This window comes from Xenopus laevis, chromosome 4S (assembly GCF_017654675.1).
Source record: "Xenopus laevis strain J_2021 chromosome 4S, Xenopus_laevis_v10.1, whole genome shotgun sequence".
NCBI lineage: Eukaryota > Metazoa > Chordata > Amphibia > Anura > Pipidae > Xenopus > Xenopus laevis.
In genome coordinates this window covers 59,642,107-59,662,619 of record NC_054378.1, presented here as the reverse complement: position 1 = coordinate 59,662,619, position 20,513 = coordinate 59,642,107, and the positions used below count along the sequence as shown (strand labels likewise).

The 20,513-nt window shown below is 34.8% G+C and overlaps 1 protein-coding gene across 35 annotated transcripts in view; it reads left to right on the top strand.

The window, feature by feature from the left end:
* adgrl2.S (adhesion G protein-coupled receptor L2 S homeolog) overlaps positions 1-20,513 on the top strand; it is a 112,948-nt gene that overhangs the window by 13,113 nt on the left and 79,322 nt on the right. For all 35 annotated transcript variants that reach the window (XM_041561289.1, XM_041561287.1, XM_041561286.1 and 32 more), the window contains exon 2: positions 8,292-8,461. In XM_041561289.1, the coding sequence (XP_041417223.1) occupies positions 8,389-8,461 (73 nt within the window). In that variant the 5' untranslated portion in view covers positions 8,292-8,388. The remainder of the gene's footprint in view (positions 1-8,291; positions 8,462-20,513) is intronic.

Sequence of the window (20,513 nt, the reverse complement as noted above, 5' to 3'; positions counted from 1 at the left end):
AAACCGATCCTTGTATCTTAGCCCTTATTACTTATAAAAGATTGTTAGTCTATTGCCAGCTTTTAATAAGATTTTTGTATACTGTAGATAGTAAAACTACACCCCTTGTAATCTAAAATAAAAGTGATAATAAGCAAAGCTGAGATGATATATATTATGGCATGTCCATTTGCAGCTTAGAACATAATTCTCACTTGATGGCTTGCTGCAAAGGCAGGTGGTGGCCATATCTGCCGTTGTTTCATTATGTTGCATACATTTTGGGGAGCATTTTTGCACAAGGGCAGTAACCCACAGCAACCTATAAATGATTAGCTTTTCACCCAACTTTAGGTAGAACAAATATTGCAATAATTTGGTTTCCCTGGGTTACTGTCCACAGGCAAATTTGCCCATTGTTGATGAATGATTCCCTTTATGTTTTTACAGGTTATAAATCACATATATTTGAATTATTCAATGGTGAGTTATTTTTCCCTTATTGTGCTCCATATTCCTTATGTTAGCACAAAGATAATGTATTAAATCAGCAGAAGTTTTACTTGCTACTTCAACTTTACAGCAACTAAAGTATAAATGGTCACAACTTAGTGAAGGCCTGACTGCTTCAAAGTTACTCTTCGGTAATTGCTTTTATCTCGCACTTTATTTTATGTACATGACAGTTTTAGCTGTATAGCTTGACATTTTAACACATGATTCTAGAACCTTTAGGGCTGAACCACACAGTGCGTCTTCATGAGCTCTGAAGCGTGGAAGGAAGTGCATGCGAGAAGACAAATGCGGCCAATATAAGGTAAGTAAAAGAAATGTCGGACCTTGTCGCTGCGTCCATACAACACGACTGTCTCATGTGAACGCTGCACGTTGCTCCTTCATCCGACAGTTATACTGTGTCTGATGCACTCAGGGACAAGGTCCGACATTTCTATTACTTACCTTATATTTATCGCATCCGTCTCCTCGCATGCACTTCCTCTCAGTGCATCGGATCTCAAGAAGACGCATTAGTAGTTTCAGCATTATTGTTTAAAACTACTGTAGTTAAATTTTCCTCCTTTTAGATATACATACTCATTTGTTCTCAGTCTTTATTAATCGGTTTTTTTTTTGCTTGAGTAATGAATTATGATTTTGTATTAAGTATATTAACATATTTTACATATTTTAATATTATATTTTGTGTAGTGAAAAGGCTTTAAAATGCAAGTATTATTTGGTTATCGTCATTTGAAAGCATTGGACCAAAAAAAGCCTCTGCAATCTGGTTTCCATTTTATGCTTTTTATAGATCAGGGCTTTTTAAATTATAATTTAAGATGCAATGCCATATGTGTTGTGCAAATCTTAGTATTAGCGCTTACAAGTTAGAGTCTTGACTAAAGTGCACTGCAGTGGTTTAAAGGTGGACTAGTGCAAAGCATCTTTGTTTACAGTTACAGAGGGCTGCAAACCTACTACATCTCTAAAACGTTGGCATTTTTTATCGTTCACAAACCAAAATGAAAATAGACCACCTATAGTATGGCTAGCAGCTAACCTATCTAACCCATGTACTTTAATTTCATTAAAATGTATGTTTTGTTGCATTTGGATTATATAAATTATCCCTAGGGATTTAAACTACATAAATAGTGACAATTCTTGAATTTTGAATCACTTGCCGTTTCTCTGTAAGAAAATCATTCCTTAAATATAATAACTAGTTAAGTGTATGTTGATGGCAGAACAGTCCTTAATTTACTATATTTATATTGGTTTTAATTATATTAAGCCATGGTTCTCTAATGTACAGAAGGATTCATTATCTGGAAAAACCCTAGATAATATCAGAAAAGGTTTCCAATACCTGTAGCCAAGATCAACTTTTCAATATTTTTCTGCTGAGAGGATGGCTCAGAGAGTGGCTACATCTCTGACACTTAAAGGAACAGTAACACCAAAAAATGTAATGAAAAAGTAATGAAAATATCATGTAGTGTTGCCCTGCACTAGTAAAACTGATCTGTTTGCTTCAGAAACACTATTATAGTTCATATAAACAAGCTGCTGTGTAGCAATGGCGGAAATTGAAAAACGGCTATATCACACAGGTTAACTAATGGATAACAAATAACACCATTAGACAGGCAGAGCTTATTTGCTATCTGCAGTGTAACCTGAACCCTTTCTCATTTGAATGGCTGCCCCTATTGCTACACAGCAGTTTATTTATATAAACAGTAGTAGCGTTTCTTAAGCAAACACAGCAGTTTTACCAGTGCAGGGCAACACTGCATTATATTTTCATTACTTTAAAACACATATTTTTTGACGTTACTGTTCCTTTAAGACAGCTGTTAAACTAAAGACAAAGCGATTATCATTATGTGACAAACTCAGCATAGACTGGTTGTAGTTTAGTTGAATTTCCTCTGCAGAAATATATCTCCTTGAATTTAAAAATGGTGTGACTTTTGTACATGCTCAGTTCCACTAAGACTATGCCTTCTGTTATCCTCCTGCCAGGTGTATAAATATAAAAAAATCTGGAGGACTGTTGTGTCATGATAGGTGCCGTAATCATTATAGGTGTAATAACTTCTCTTCCAATATTGTACTTCTCTGAGGGGTTGATTGGAGGAATTTCTAACATGCCAGATTCCATAGTTCTAAAAAGCCTTTACAACGGGGAAACTATTTATACTGCAGCTTGGCAATTATTCCCCTGGAAACAGTAGATGTTTACGTCTATATGAGAATTTTTTTTAACCATATTTCTCGTCATTTAAAAATAATAATAATAATAATAAAAAGAAATGTGTGTGTGTGTGTGTGTGTGCATTTATGTATATACACAATGGCTCAAAAAGATTCCACTTTTTCCAGATATAATTACACATCTAGTCACCTATAGGAGCCGGTTATCAGGTATCATTTACTAATCAGCCGTTTGCAAACAATTAATTGCTTGTTATGAGGGAACAGACTTGGGCAAGCTTTTCACCTTTTATTACATTACCACCTCATTTTATGGGGTACGTTTATACTATTCTATACTGTTTGGGAGGCATTTCTACTAATTTTCTCCATGTTATTCAGGTTAGTAGAATGACACCTGTGCACCTCAATTGTCAAACGGACCCACAGATTTTAAATTGGATAGAATACTTCATATATATATATATATATATATATATATATATATATATATATATATATATATATATATATATATATATATATATATATATATATATATATATATATATATATATATACATATACATACATACGTACGCATGGAAAATGGTATTGCTTCCATAGAAGCTTATTTCTGGACAGCTACATTGAAGCACTCGCTACTGAAGACTTTTGTATTTATAAAAATGTATATATTAAGATCTTCACATGCAGTCAGTCCAATTACTTTCATTTATCTGACAGCTAGAGACAGGGACATTATGTATCCACAGACAATATAATTTAAGGTTACAGTCTTTGACAGAATGCAAATTAGAAAGGCAAATCATACAACTGCCCATACATGTGTACATTTACTTGTTAGCGAGGTCGCCAAGCAAACTAATATTTTCCCCATTTTGCCACCTAAGTGATGTGCTAAATTGGGCTAATTTTATATTTGGTCATGTAGCAAGCAATCTAATTATATGTGGGGGGTATCCATGTATACCCATTGGGAAAGGATCCTGTTCTGTGATGGTGTTCAAATAAATGCCCAAGCCATCAAAATTAAAAGTTTTTAATTCTGGTACAATGCATTTAAAGGTTTTAATTGTTATTGAAAGCAGTATCTGTCTGGCGATTTATATTCTCTGAACTACTGGTATTTATAACTATTTACCTTATTGTAATCTTACCAGGTGCAAATTGTTCTTATAGGTCACTGAATATTTTCAGGTGCCTAAGTATACACTTGTATGGTGAAATATATAAAATGCCTATTAATGTTCACAGATGTTGTACAGTAATCCCATACAATGGCTGTGTTCTAACAGCTGGAAATTTATTAAGCCTAATTTGTGTGAAATTGCATGCACATAAGCTCCTATTTAGGAGCTTTAAAACACATAGATCTGGAAGTTATTGCTGTAATTGGCGGTGAAGTATTGTCACTGCTAAGCAACTCTTCCTTGTTGGTGTGTTTGTTTTTAACCTTTTTATCATTGTATCATCTTGTATTAATGCATCTCTATTATTCATGACCAGTGTAGCTGTGGTGAAGGCATTATTTAGAAATGTGACAAGCATTAAACTTATCACCCAAGAGGGAAAATGTTATCTGCAAAAGTAAAAGGTTTTTCTTTTTCTATAAACCTACCCACATATTATTATGCTTGTTTTAACAGAGTTTAAATTAAGGAAAAAAGTATATAAAAAAGTGTTATATAAGCATTTGTGGCAGTTATAATATGAATCACCAAAGAAAAAAGATGCTTACATGTAGTGTACCAGCAACTGGAAATATAAAGTTTAGCCTGAATATTGTAGTTCAAAGTTATTGCTGTGCTCTATATTAAAAAGGATGCTCGATAAATACATTGACAGAAGAACTTAGTGTTTTTTTCACTGCATAATGAATCACAGCAGCCAATTAACTCAAACGAAGATGACTCTTAGCTATAGAAAAGTGTTATGGAACTTACAATTGATTCAACAATGTCACAGATAAGTCAAAGCTGTTCAATAGCAAGTGTTATATTCGACATTTGCACAAATGACCTTGCATTGTCCAAAATATTCAAATATTGGTTAAGTTAAAATGGCATTTTTATCATTAGTAGAGTTTTCCAATGTGACTTTATGCTAAACCTCAGAACCCAAAGTTGTTTTATTTTCTTCTATTATTTGTAGAAAACCCTGTGCATTCTGGTCTGGTGCTAATTGATTAAACAAACCAACATAAAGAATAGTTGACCGTTATTATTGCGCATTGGCGGTTCCAGTGGTACTTTAAAATAAATTCATATTTTTCCATAACATAAATCTTTAGTATTTTCACTGTATCTATCTATTTGTACATCTCTATAACACTTCTTTCAGAACTTCTGATATTTTTTGTTTTGTCCAGCAAATTTGTAAGAATTCTATTTTGTCTATTTAAGATACTGGTTTTCAGTAAATAAAAAAGTCCTAATGCGTTGTTTGAACTCATTATTTTTTGGATAACTCGTTGTTGATATTGATGACCCAGTATGACATATCTTAAGTCATTATTATTTCATTTAGTGGCTGTATGTATAGACCAAGTGGGATTCTGACTATTGATTCACTGAATGGCTTGTAACATTGATTTATGAGTCAAGGATTTTGTGTGCTGAGCCAAACACAGTTGAGATTGCATCTTATGTGACCATTGATTTTGTTTCATATTTCACTTCACAGTAATTAGACTATGATCTCACAGATGTTAACATTAAATTCAGTTTTTACACAGAGCACAGTAAGCCCAAAGTTTCCTGCAATGTGTTTGGGTTACAGTTTCTGTAAATAGAACAAATAAGATTTGATTAGAAAACATCTTTCTTGATGTACAAATGCCTAAACTATTTTTCAGGACATATTTATCAAGTTATACAATTATTTTACATATAAAAGTTGTTAAATCAATTTGAGATAAGTGGAATATTTATAAAACCCTGTTTTAGTCTATACATTTGCCACACAATAGTAACCAGTATCATCCACCTTGTAGATGGGTGTTTATTTTTAGAAGCAGGGCTACCATCATAATTTCCTCCATTATTATACACTATAGTACATTGGATAGGAAATCAATTCAGGCTTAAAAATTGGGCTTTTCAAACACTTCCTTTTTCACACCAGAATTTTATCTCAAAACATCTTTACACGCCTTTATAAATATGCCCCTTAATCTTCTTCACTTATCTCAAGTCATTCAGATGACAAAAGTGAAAAGCTAAGAACTAACAAGATTGTGCTGCTGTTTCATCTGAAAATTGGATTAGGTTGAAGGCTTCTCTATTCATTTCTCTTCTTTGGATATTGTTTCTGTCCTCTTATTTTCTAGTAGAAAAGGTTGAAAATCAGATCAGTATGTTAAAAACTGCAGTGCGCTGCACACAGATTGGGGAATATCTCTTTCGGGCAGACACGTCTGATCGAGGTCACTTTTATCTATTTTGACTTCAATAGTATGGCATAACTTTTTTAAAAGCAAATAGGTTTATCATTATTTAAGGACATCTAATTTACAATGGTTTGTTGCATTGAGTCTCAATCCATGTGTCAAATTGGCAGCAATAAGGAAGGAAAAAAAGTATAATTCCAAAATATTTTTTTATTTTACTGAAGGAAGTGTAAGGCTATCGCACATATGTTGTTTTGACCATTATAATGCCATAACCATGGAAACCCTTCTATTGACTTCTGTAAAACAGCATTAACTTGAAGCTTCCTTTCACATAGTCATGGTAAATACACTATGAAATGCACAATTATTTTTATAGTATTAGGACAATGGAGAAACTTAACCTTTAACGGAGAAGGAAAGGCTTCATGCACTTGCGGTTTAAAATGTTAGGCACCCCCAAGTGATTGTATTGACTTACCTGAAACCCAGGCTGGCGCTCCTATCAGTAGAAAACTGCACCGGCCCGGGGTTATACTAGTGAGCACCACAGTGCAGTTTTCTGCTGATAGGAGCACCAGCCCGGGATTTCAGGTAAGTCAATACGATCACTTAGAAGTGCTTAACATTTGCCACCCCCAAGTGCACAAAGTCTTTCTCCTTTTAACACTGTACCTCTCTCTCTCTCTCTCTCTCTCTCTCTCTCTCTCTCTCTCTCTCTCTCTCTCTCTCTCTCTCTCTCTCTCTCTCGTTGAAACAAAACTCAGTCCGGCACACCGGCTGTCTATTGAAGTCTTCTGGACAGATAAAGAAGAAGCCTCAATTTCCTTTGCCTTCCTTACTTTTACTCCCTGTCTGTGTCATAGTTAAGATAAAAATGTGTATGTTTTGCAAAAAAATTAATGATGAAATTTAAAGGCAAACATAGACATTTTAAACATATTTATTCTTTAGTCTTTGTATAAGATAATGGATGACACAGTGCTGTGGGACTCTCTTCTTTACTTCTGTAATGGAATTTGAGTTATTTTAAAATAATAAAGAAAATGGTTTAACCTGCATTTTAAACTTGCATTTTCTTGCAAACATTGTTTGGTTAACTTCTTTGTGCAGTTTGTGAGCCAACTTAAAGGAATAGTAACTTCAAAAAATGAAAGTGTTTTAAATTAATGAAAATATAATGTCCTGTTTCCCTTAACTGGTAAAACTGGTGTGTTTGCTTCAGAATCGTTTGGCAGCAATTTAAGGGTAAGGCCACACTAAGCGATAGCGCGGCGATTTGACTCGCCGCGACTTTTAATCCTCAATCGCTGGCGAAACTTTGGCGCTGGCGTCTATGGGGAATCGCTGCGTAAAAACACACGCGGCAATCTTTTTTCTATTGTCGCTCGAAATTATAATTTTTTGGCGTTACTGTTACTTTAAGGTGTAGGGTTTTTTTCCTGCTTCAATTATGGTCACATCCCCAATAATTTTACACCATTTTTTTTCTTAACTGGTGCACAGTTTCTTTAGAAAGCAGAGGATGTTCAAATCTCCAAATCCATCACTTCACAATTGAAAACCACACTTGATTCCTTCAGATAGCCTGATACTGCTACTACTGGCATTTCTATCCCTTAAAATGCTCTGTTTTTCTGGCCAAGAACAATCTGTATTAGTGGTGTCAGATTGTTCTCAGTGGAGTCATGCTGGTGGATTAATTGTCGGCTGATGATACTGGCCCTAGGCAGACTACAAGATCTGTTGGGGCAGGGACTTACGTCAATGATAAACATTCGTTGTAAAGCTTTGAAAAACATGTCAACACTATATAACCGCAAACATAGGCAACATAAAATGTCAGTTTGGGCTGATTGGCTATTATAGCCAGTTACAACACTGGAAAGCCTTAGCGTTATATTAAAACTACAAAAATTACTCTGCACACCTGCCTTAGGGTTATCTTACCAATCAAGAGGTCAGTTATTGTGCAATATTGCCATCCACATGGCTGGCCAAATAACACTGTTCTACCTGGTCAGCTATTGAGGAAAAGGAATTGAGAGAAGGTGTAGATTCTCTAATTTCATCTTTCTTACCCACTTTAGGTTGTTAGGTAGTAAGAGTTTTTTTATTCATTTGACTAATGTATCTAAAGTGCAGTAGTTGTACATTTGGCTTAGTTTACCTGTACTAATTTTATTTTACTTGTTTTTAGGTATGAAAATGAATGATGCAGACCTCTTGCTTCACTGAACCTGGTTATATGTAACTGGATTCATTAAGGAATACAAAGCAATCAAGAGGAATCAATAATGGTGACTCCTGGCAGCAGGATGCAAATCCATTGGCTATTTCTCGTAATCATCATCTTGCAGTGTACAGAAGGTAATTTTATTTTGTCTGATCAATGTCGGCTAAATTACTTCGTTAGTGTTTGTAGTTCTGTGCTCTGCCCATGTTTATGTCATGTATGTATGTTGCACTGAAACCTTAAAATTCATGCTCCTGATAAATTCTCCTGTTATCTTCAGATGATAGCTATCATTTAAAAAATGAATGTGCTGCAATGTCTACCCCTTAATAAGTATAAAAATTATTTAATAGCAAAAATATGCCATTAAAGAATTTAAAGCAAGTAAGGATATTTTGTTTGCTTAGAATATTTCTGCTTATCAGCTCAGTACTAAAACATATATGGGGTTATTTAATAAAAGGCACTGTTTGTCCATGTGCAGTAACCCATAACAACCAATCAGCAGGTAACATTTACTAGTCGACTGTTTAAAAGCAAACCTCTTATTGGTTGCTCTGGGTTATTGCTCCTGGTCAAACTTGGTGCCTTTTATTGTATTTGAAGTATAGAGCTACTGCTCTGTTTCCAGCGTCAGAGATGTTCAGCATAGTTCAATAACAATAAGAGAGGTGCAAGTTACATTTTGAGGTTTTATACTTGGTATATACTGTGTATATTGTAGACCAAATGTTGAAGACAATGAACAAGTGTGGTTTAAAAAAAAAAAAAAAACTCTGCGCAGCAGTTACAGTAATCTATTGCTATCCAACACCAACATCCGATAAAATAATTATTTATTTTATGAAAACAAGATACTGTCTGACTTTATCTGATCATATTTTACAGCATGGAGAGTCATTTTTTTTAAGTCCAGTCTTGTGCAGTGGCATTAGTAAATTTTATGAGGCCGTTGAGTTCATATAATAGTCCCTTGTGTAGTCTTCAATTAAGTTGACAATGTTGTTGTTTCATCTATTGTGCTTTATCACCCACTGCATGGTATATGGTTTGAGTGGTATTTAAAATAGAGATACTTCAGTAAACCTAAATGTTAAAGTGAAGTCAAACTACAGCCCTTGTTTTAATTGTATGTAGTGATGGATTTCTGTTGGTACGCTAGTACTTAAAAAGTTATTAAAAGGATTCACCTTTTGACTTGTTGACACCCTTGTTTGACATGCAGAATTTTATAAAAAAGATTTTTGAATAAGATCTTAATATAAAATATTGGAAGCAAACAAAATGAATTGCATTCATTTCAATAATCTTAAGACCTGCAGTGACTATGAAGTATGTACCATTGCCTTGCAACAACAGGCGATGCTCTACATATTCCTCACACACCCCAAAAACACCCATAGACAAGTTAAACCAGCTTTGTGTGAATGTAATGGGCAGTATTTATTGTTAACTTCACTCTGGCAGGGGCCACTGTAAATGAAAAGCTATCTCTGTAATGTGCTACCAGACATAAAGATAATATATTTCTGTTATTCAGTAGTTGCCCATACAAATAATTCTTTGAAAGATGCATAACCCTGAGTCGAATTGGTGGCAACATTATATTTTTCACTTTAAAGATGTTTATTAGGATCTAGTTCATTCATATTTGTATGCAAGTTGTTTGTTTCCAGATAGTTAACAAAAACAGCAAATTAACAAAAAACAATCAGCAAAATTTAAAAGCTAAGGAGCATTTCTTAGACATATTTTAGAAGGGAAAACTTCTGTGCTTCCAATCGACATCTGATTTGCTATGGAAAGAAGATGTTTCAGTATAGCTTTAGAACATTGCTGGAGAAAGGCTAAAGTGTGGTTCAACTACCTTCACAGGGGAAGGTTGGGAAGAGCTAATTAAGCTTCACCGTGGAAATGCTACATTTACTTGACTTAAATAATTGTTGTGGTTCATGAACAAATACATTTCCCTTCCAAGAACACAAAGCCATCTTTGAAAAAATTATATATTTAGTTCAACGTAAGTGCAAATAGTGGTTTCACGCTGTGGATTTACCAATTAAAAGTTCACCCAGCCAAATCTGAAACATACAATGCATTATTACTAACTGCACATATATTACCATAAACCAGAACCAGGCAAATGCCTCTTTTTTTTTAATTGCAAATAGCATTCGATAACCATCAGAGGCCCTTGCCGACACAAATTTAAACAACCTCAACTCTATATATTCTAATAATCCCTAAAAACGTAACTAAGTGCAATGTTTGTGTGTTTTATTTTAATTTATCTCCTATTCTAACTTTGAGTGGATGGCCAGCATTTTTAACCTCTTAAATACCAGGATGTTTGAAGGATCTCAAATGACAGCTTCCACTTGAATTAATTGTGAGATGCATGCAAGAGTTTATACTTCATACAAGTTCATACTTCACATGTTAATAGAAACATGGCTTTCAGCCACAAAATCCATATGGCTGAAATACATATTACCTTACATAGGTGCTGTTCACTTGCCTGATCAGTGGAAATTCTGCCAAATACAACATGATAGAAATTAGTAGCACTTAACATGAATGAAAAAAGTGTTAAACGGGAAATAAATGTTATGTTAGAAATTTGAACTTGGATGAATCTTGGATCTGCCAACAAAACTTTGTAATGGAAATTTTGTGTACTTTAGTAAGCTTGTGCAGCTGTTTTGGAAAATGAAATTAATTCCCTGCTGTTAATCTTGTATGTTTCTGTACAATTTAAAGAGATTCCAGGTGTAGGCTAATTACTCATTATTTCATAATGAACCTCTTTTTTTTTTCTTCAGGCAAGACAAATATTTTGGTTGCTGTAACTTGTTTTAACAAATTTGTCTTTTTTATCATCTCTTCTTTTGCCACCTTGGTATTCATTTTTTACTTGAGTATTGGCATATTTTTCAAAGACCAAAGAAACAGTCATTCACATAGTTCTCAAGAAAATACTCTGGAAATCATATACATTTGAGTGGACTTGTTGTTTTGGTGAACTTCAAACTCTGATAAAGGTGTCTCTATGTTTGAATACGGAATGAGCTGTCTGTTGACTAATAAGTTAATTTAATTTCACCCTGGTGAACATTTTGATAGCAAATGGTTTGAGTGGCTGTCAGAGGGATTTTCTGAGACAGATCACACAGTTGGATGCATGATAAACATCAGCAAGTTTTTTTTCCCTTCTGCTTAAAGGCCTCCACTCCATTATTTCCAGTGGTTAGTGTCTTTCTTGCTGTCGGCTAAAGTACCAATTGCAAATAATGCAGACCGTATAATCAGCAGTGGTAAAATAAATGTAATCCTTGTCAATAAATATTTTTACTATTTTACATTTTATCCTTTTGTCTTTGTAGTCTTAAGTGAAAACCACATACAGATCTCTTTAATTGTCTCACTAAACATTGTAATTGATTATCTATGTGATTGGACAACGGCAATAGAATGTTTTTACATAATGGAACTTTCATTTGAAATTGGCTTGCTAAAAGGTCTTTGACTTCTCCAGAGTCCTCAACAGTCATTAACTTTCAGGAAATTCCCTCCCTCTTGGTTCTTATTACTTAAGTAATCTCTTGGCTCCAAAAAGCAGCAAGAAAGAACAGCACTTTAATGTGACTGAAAATAAAATACATAGTAACAGAGTAAATCAAAGTTTTTCATCATTGTGGAATTTGAAAGGAAATAGTTTGCTAAAATTTCAAGGTAGGTAGGTGAAACCAAAACCACACTTTGGCTACATTTTTAAACAATTTACCATGGTTTAACCAAAGAACAAACTCCTTGCTTTGAAAACATTTGCTATAACTTTTATCAGAAAAGGAAGCCTAGTAAAACAGGAATTTTGTTTTATATGTCCACATTTTTTGTTACATAGCTAGGAATTTTGTCACATTTTGTTTTAATCTACAAAAAGTGTATTCATCTTTTTGTTGGCAAACTCCAAATCTCCCCCTCCCCTTAATTTTGTTCAGTCTAAATTTTGACTCACGTTATTTTCTCCCTATTTGCAACCTAACATTTTGTAAAAAGCAAGTTCAACCCAATAATTTCTATTACAGCTACTACATGGTTGCATTCAAAACAAGTGTTTTTCACGTACTAAAGTAGAGTTAACTTTTATTATTGCAGATGAGTGTACAATATGCAGTTTATTTGTCCGATGGCATTTAATGTTCAACCACCAGATTCGCATAAAAATGAATTTGCCCCATTTATAAATCAACTGCTAGGATTCAGCTGTAGGCTAAGGGAATGACAATTGAGCCACTGAAATACGCAGACCGAGAATCAGCCCCGACACTGGTATTAGCCTCCTTTCCTGTCTGTACCCAGGATAATTGTGTTAAGGTGGCCATACACAGGCATACTTTTATCGTTCTGTGATGAACGATTGTATCGTTAAACGATCATCTCATGATTTATTTTATACGATATGCCGCCATCCACGGAGACTGATTATAAGAACAGATGTAACGGTATTGTTTGCTTCGTGTACGGACGAAGGTTGTTCAACAAACGAGGAGTGGTGCTAGCATTGTGTCACTGTCTGTAGTATATAGTCGGTTTCTCCTTCCCTGCTCCATGCAGACATATGGATTTATGTCTTGCTATGGCATAATAAACTTCTTTCACATATGATTTGATAGGGTGATATTCCTGCAGTCAGCACCAATGTATTTCTTTACATAGTTTATATAGTTACAAATGAAGCGTTCAGCAAAGAACGTTAGGGTCCTTCAGTATATGTTCGTTTTTCCTTATATGTTCGTTGGCTTGTGCTACAATCCTGACATGCGCAAAGATGGATTTTATCCCTGAAAAACTAAAATTTTTAAACTTATCCGATCAAATTTGCAAACGATAATGTTGAGATGACCGTTCGTCCGCCAATTGTTCAACCATCCGATAGGTTATCAATATTATCGGAACGTTCAGGAAGTAAAAAAATCTGCCCGTGTATGGCCACCTTTAGTCTGGGTGGCACATTTGAGCCCTGAAGCGTGAGCGTTGGAATAGAGGGTGTTCACATAAGTGGCACAGTTAAAATTAAATATAATGGTTAATGGATCACAAAATCACTGAATAAAATCACACATTTTAATTTAGATTTCAGTTTTTTAATATATAACTGTATGCCTTGATATTTTGTAATGTTACATTGTAACATATTATCATGCAGATTTTTTTAGCTAGTTTCATTCTTTTGAGGTGAAAATTAGGTAGAAATTGCCTATGCTGGTAATATATTCTGACCAACCAAATGATTGTCTCTTAATAGCATAAAGCTTTAAAACCCTTGATCCATTGATAAAATTACACCAAATATGTTTGAATCTATCTTTTGTTATATTGGTCCTGATAAACCAAGAAGCAGCTACAAAAGTAACTGCCAGTTTGAAATGTCCTTTTACCCCTTCCATATCCAGATAGATGGAACACTATTGTGTCTTTTACAGTGCGTTATACATCACAGATTTATATTTTCTTTGTGGATCCACATAAAATATTAAGGACTTTGGCATAAATGATATATAATTTTACCTGCTTTGTGGTTCACTTGTCATCACTTTCTCAGTATTAATTACCCCCCGTCCGTTCTATTTATGGACCATTTTTGGGATGGCATTGTTATATGGATTTGCACAGATGTAAGGAAGTATGCCCAGAATTATTTTGCTTACTTCTCTTAAAGGAACAGCAATATCAAAAAAATAAGTGTTTTAAAGTAATACAAATGTAATGCAGTGTTGCCCTGCACTGGTAAAACTGCTGTTTTTGCATCAGGAACACTACTACTGTGTACAGGGGCGCACCGCCAATGAGGCAAGTTGAGAAACTTGCCTCAGGTGGCAACGCCGGAGAGGTTTCCATGGGCGGCAAAAAGACGCTCCTGATACCTTTAAGAGCCGAATTTCCGGTTTTTAAACCAGAAATTTGGCTTTACTAATGCGAAAGAGCGCTCTCTGCATTAGTGTTCCTGCCTCCCCTCCCGTCAGGAAGCCGGCGAGGGGGGGCAGCATTGCAGCAGCCGCCTCAGGCGGCTATTAGCTTAGAATTGGCACTGACTGTGTAGTAGCAAGAGTGCAGCCATTCAAAGGAGAAAAGGCTCAGGTTACACAGCAGATGGCATATCAACTCTGTAAAACATAATGGTGGTATCTGTTATCCACTATTTAACCTGTGTCATGTAGCCTTTTTTCAATTTCCGCCAATGCTACACAAGCAGCTTGTTTATATGAACTATAGTAGTGTTTCTGAGGCAAACAGATCAGTTTTACCAGTGCAGGGCAATAGTACATTATATTTTCATTATTTTAGAACACTTACATTTTTTGGTGTTACTGTTCCTTTAAGTAAATAGTATTACATTTAACAAAGCATTTGATAGTTAATCTGTGACAATTTCTTCCCCTTGTGTTGCATTTTGTGCATGTTAACTTGTGTGTTCTGTATTTTATTCATTTCAGCCAGTGTCTTTAGATGACGGGAAACCTTTCTGGTTTCAGTGTTTAAGGCAGCCAACAAACATGGCTGGTATTGGCTTTCTGCCTTGCTTTTTCTTGAGGCCAGACATTTACAGCAGCCTTGATGATACCCAGCCTTATTTACCTTGAAATTGGCCTCTCTGATGAATCGTTCCAATCTCAGAGCAGCATTGTTAATTGGATGGCAGCAATGATATAGTAAAAAAGCTATGATGACAAAAGAATGCATCAAGGTGTGACTGTTCCTAAGCACTGTATTAAAATATTTCATTTCTTTACAGTAAATGGAATAAGATGTGAGACCACACGATTTTTGGTTATAAAACTTAAGTATTTCAGGTTACAGTAAAACTTTGCGACTATTCAAATGACAGCAACTACCTCCTTGAATTAAGTTTTTTTTATTTGGTTTAGTTTGGGTTTCTAATTATTCCTAGTTTATGTGAGTAGATTTTCAATTATAGAAGACTGCAGGGATTTGCAACTTAGGCAACTGAAGGAATCATTTTACATAAAGTAGTTTTGTTCTCTTGATTAGGTTAAAATGGAATGTCAGATTAAGCAGAGGCAAGTAGATTCTTTCGTCAATAATAGGAAGTTGTTATAATTATACTTAAATATTTCCCGTTTAATTGAAGAGAGTATAGGTAGCCAGTATTTCATCCAGAATAAACTGTAGAATTGTCTTTAAAATAACAGAATTAAACATAAGACAATTTTCATTTCATATTTTATTGTAGATTTTATTTCTATTTACCTTTTAAAGGAGAGTTTTTGTTGTGTTGTTATGGCCATTCTGCCCTCTGTACTTTTTCCCTGATTTAAATTTAGAATTATTTGCTTAAATATTCTAGGGGAGATGGTCTATAACTTCTATTACTTCAAACATCACCCACCTTGTTTTGTTCTAAAATAAGTTTATAGGCAAATGTAACACCCAGCATTTTTGGCAAAGAGCACTGCTATAGAGGTGAATCCCTAATATTACTGTGGTGTGGAAATACACTTCTGTTAACCCTTGAAAAGTTGCACTTTAGTTATTTTGATTGATCAGCGTTGATTTAAAAGGAAATGCATGCTTTTCTGTGAACTTTATTTTCTTTGACTACTTAAGGTCATTTCAGTGAAAACAAGATTAAAAACATAATTTGTAAAGCTTACACTTCATACACACAATCAACACATTCTGGACTAGGTTTTCGCAAAGGGTTTGCATTTTACACAACTTTTTCATGTCAGCATTTAAACATATAATCATACTGTAATATCTCCATGTTCACTGAATATAAAATAGTTTCCTATTGATAGACAAAAATGTGTAAGTAAATTAGAATATAGTGTCTGGTATATTTCTCTAGATTCCACTGCCTTTGTGCTTTTATTAAAGCATGCTTTTAGGTATTATAGAATTATTAACCCTTTAAGTGCCATGCATTGTAGAATTTGCGTTCTGTGGATAAAAGTATCCAAGTACCACAGAATGTAGATTCGACGATCTGCAGCACTTTGGAGGGGAGGAGCAGCTTAAAATCCTCCCACTCTGTCCTGCTCTTTCAGAAGCCCCTAGGCAACGAACGAAAGTAGACATCCAATGGCCCCTAGGGTGCAATCACCCAGGGGCCCCTAAAGAGCAGCAGCCACGTGAATAATACGTGTCTGCTGCGGCCTACGTTAATCTACATTCTAGGACCACCCTCTCCACCAGATCATCAGGGATGGTGCACTTCTGCCACACCAGCAACCCTCCTGCATCCTTCTGCTTGCACAAGTAAGTAACACTACACAAACTTTTTACACTATCACATTTACACTTATACACATACTTATATTTTGGGGGCATCAGGGGGCTTTCACACATTCACAGCACTCAAACATACTTACACACACGCACAAAACATGCATTTTGCCAAGTGTACACGCACATATGCATGCTTATACAATTTACAGTTTGTTTTTAATCTCAATGTCTGTTTTTTTGCCTGAAAAAAGGCACTGTTCTTTGTTGCTTGTTCTTGCCCATTGAAATTTTGGCTTCTATATATCCACTTGGGTGCCTCTGTACGCCACATAGTTTGGTAAATCTATACATATATTGCATCAAACTGTTCAGTAGACTGCTGCTTTCATCTTTAGGATGTTTTTGTTGGTATGTTGCGAAATGTGAGGCATATAATGGGGTAAAATGCAAGCTTTTAGAAATGTCATAAAAACCACTACGTTCAGCACAGATTTGCAGTTTGGTAATTTGCTGTAGACAGACCTATTTACCCATTTTGGATTCATCAGAATGTGTACTTTACAAAAATATATGGTTTTCTTGGGTCTCCATACTGTTAGGGGGGTCTTATGGCACATAATATACATACAGGGTGCATATCCACTGTTTTCATTTGGGTGACTCTGTATGCTACATAGTTTGGTAAATCTATGCATATTGGGCATCAAACTGTTGAGAACACCTCTGGAATTTCATATTTACAATGTTTTTTCTAAGCGCCTAATGCTATGTAGAAGATAAGATGCTAGAAAGTAGTAGCTTTGAGGCGATTTTCAGGTAATTCATCGAAACCAAGAATTTGGAGAAAACATTGTGACTCTGGAAAATTGGATTACAAAGGCATGGTTACCCATTTTGGATTTGGCTGAATGTGTTCTTTCCAAAAATATATGGTTGGGGGGGGGGGTTCAGCGTATTGTTTTGTGCTTTTACTCCCAAGAAAATGAAGTAAATGTGTTTAATTTTCAGTAAATGACTTGGACCATTTGCATGTGCTAACATCATTTTGGGGTCTCTAAGTGCCAGATACTTTGGTAATCCTCTGCACAATGGGCATCAAATTGTTCAGTGGACCTCTTGACATTCATATGTAGGATGTTTTTTTCTTGCTACCTTTTGCTTTGTGGGAGATAAAAACTTGCAAAGTGAAAATGTTGCTGATTTTTCTGAATTTTCATACATTTTTATATAAACTGCTGAGTTTAGAAAAGCTTTGATGCTTGGTACTTTGGAGTAGAAAGATATCTTTATACATTTTGTATTCGGCAGAATGTGTACATCTCTAAAATATATGGTTTCCTGGGGTAAACCAATTGTTCCCGGATTTTTGGCTCTGGAATCCAGCATATGCCATATTCTGCTGTAGTGCTTTGAAACTTTGGTCATATACTGCTGTGAGTTTTTGATCTATAAATGTCAGAAATCTTCATAAAACTTTACATTCCTGGTATTGGCATGTTCAAGACACTTGGTGCAAATCAGTTGGATTTTATAATTTTATATATTTATATATTTTATATATTTTATACTGAAAAATGTGATTCTTTTTTTGTATTTAGAGCTCTCAATCTTGTCCGGAAGCGCAAATACACAAAAACTCAGGCAGATTTAGAAAGCTAAGGTTCTCCTGAAAAAAAAAAAAAAAAAAACAATGTAAGTTTTCTCTAGGTAACTAACCTCCCCCCCCCAGAAAATGTCCCTAAAATGAGAGCGCACAAAATTTTCAAAAACATGAAATGTGAAATTCTGATGGCACTTAAAGGGTTGAGTTTTTTGTTTTTATTTTATTTATTATTATTTTATTTTATTTTTATTTTATTTATTACAAATTATTTATATCCACAAATATCCCAAAAAGAATAATGTAGTCCTTTTGATGGCTTGTTACAAAACCTAGTTCAGAGCTAGATGCAGAATTTAATTTTTGCAGACTTCCAACAATTAAAGGCCTAGTAACCCTGTATAACTGCAGACAATAAAACCAGTAACATAACAGAAAGATGGCTTTTAAAGTGGACCTGTCACCCATGCACAAAATACTTTATAATCAAAGTCCTTTGCAAATTAAACATGGAACACAAACTATTTTTTCATTAAAAAATGAATTATTTTCACTATCCATCTAGCAATTCCTACAAGGCACTGCACATGGGCATTAGGTCCCCCATAATGGTACATCCACAAGATTTTGGTTTGATACACAATTTGTCTTAATAACAGTGTCCACAAAATGGCAGTCTGCTAGCTGTGATTGTATGATTCCAAGACTGAAGTAAACAAAAAGTAAATAATAAATCTAGTGTAAGTAAAGTTTATTTTGCTTAACTAACACAAAATAAAATAATTCGGAATTATTTCTTAGGGTGGCAGGTCCCCTTTAAAAACCTTTGTGATACTAATAAACATGGGTGTTCACGTCACTTTAGGACAGAAGGGAAAGAGCCTCTGTACTTTTCTACACAAAACTATAACATTAAATTTCTTTGTATGTAAAAGCCCACTTCAATATGCTGTCATTGCTATAATATGTAGCATACAATATAAAGCTAGTAATAGTTAATATTTTAAATTGGGAAACTAGCAGCATGTTTATAGAAAGACTCTCCCCCCCCTCCCAAAGAAAAATTGGTAAAAACTTACTTAGGATTTGTTTCTGAGCACTTTGCTTACACTTAAATTTTCTTTTTTTTTTTTTTAGTGGTTCGAGAGTTGGCAACCTGACAGTTAACAGAAAATGTATAGTATATAGAGTGTAAAACATCTATTTCCCTGCCACCTTTTTTATCCTAACTGGAAAACACTTCATTCCACCTGTGCAGACTGCTTGTGAATTTTATGGATGTCATTAAATTTATGGTCAGTCTACACTGGATTTTCGTGTCAGAATCCACAGCATGTGCCTGCACCCAGACCAACACAGTGGTTTTGTGCAGTCATGGAAGATGGCTGATGCCAATGTAGGCGCTGATTCTCGGCCCATGTTGTTCCTCAGGCCCAGATCCAGCCCCGTGTGGCATTATCCTAAAGATAGCTACACTCTGGACGATCTTGCAGGTCTGACACCCATTCTATAAAACTTACTTTTTTTATGACCCAAGCAATCGTTAAAAAAAAAAGAGCGACTGAAAGGCAAAGATTTTCAAAAGGATTTAAGTGTTAGACTGTTTTAATTATAGGTGAAATGTTTAAAAATGTGCTTCAAATAAATGTGTAAACACTAGCCTATAGTGCTGTTGAATATTTGTTTTATACATCACAGCCTTGGACAATTCTGATTTTTGCCATTTGAGAACCTTATTTTCCTCTGGTGTCCTCCTGTATGACACCCCTTCATTGGTTGTGTCAATTTAGTGCACAGGTACCATACAGACTTTTATATAGCCATTACCTCTGTGTGTGTGTGTGATCACTTGATGGTGCAATATACTGAGAATGGAGACATATTTTGTGCTCTCACATTTATTAAAAGAAGAATAGTGCGGAAAGTAAGCTAAACTCTTTCATTTCAGTATTTTGGTCTCTGTTCCTGGAATGACAGTGAAGTTATTTGGCATGTGTAGAAAGCCTCCTGCATTAAATGGGATGAGTGCAATGGTATTTGTTGTTTGGAGCAGCAGAGCTAATGAATTATGTCCCTTGTGAATGATTGGCACTGCTACAGACACTGTTATCTCCCATGACAAGTCAGTTTATAGGCAGGTAATCCAGTCAATAGATACATGGAATGGTTGTAAACAGTAGAGCAAAGTCTACAGTAATAATTTTTGTGTTGTGAAATGATTTGATTTTTACTTTCCTTTTTTTTTTTTTTTTTTTTTTTAAATGGAGTGTTCTAGGAACAGTTATTTTGTTGGTGATGAAAATCAATAAATTGGTAAAGAAAAATGCAAATGT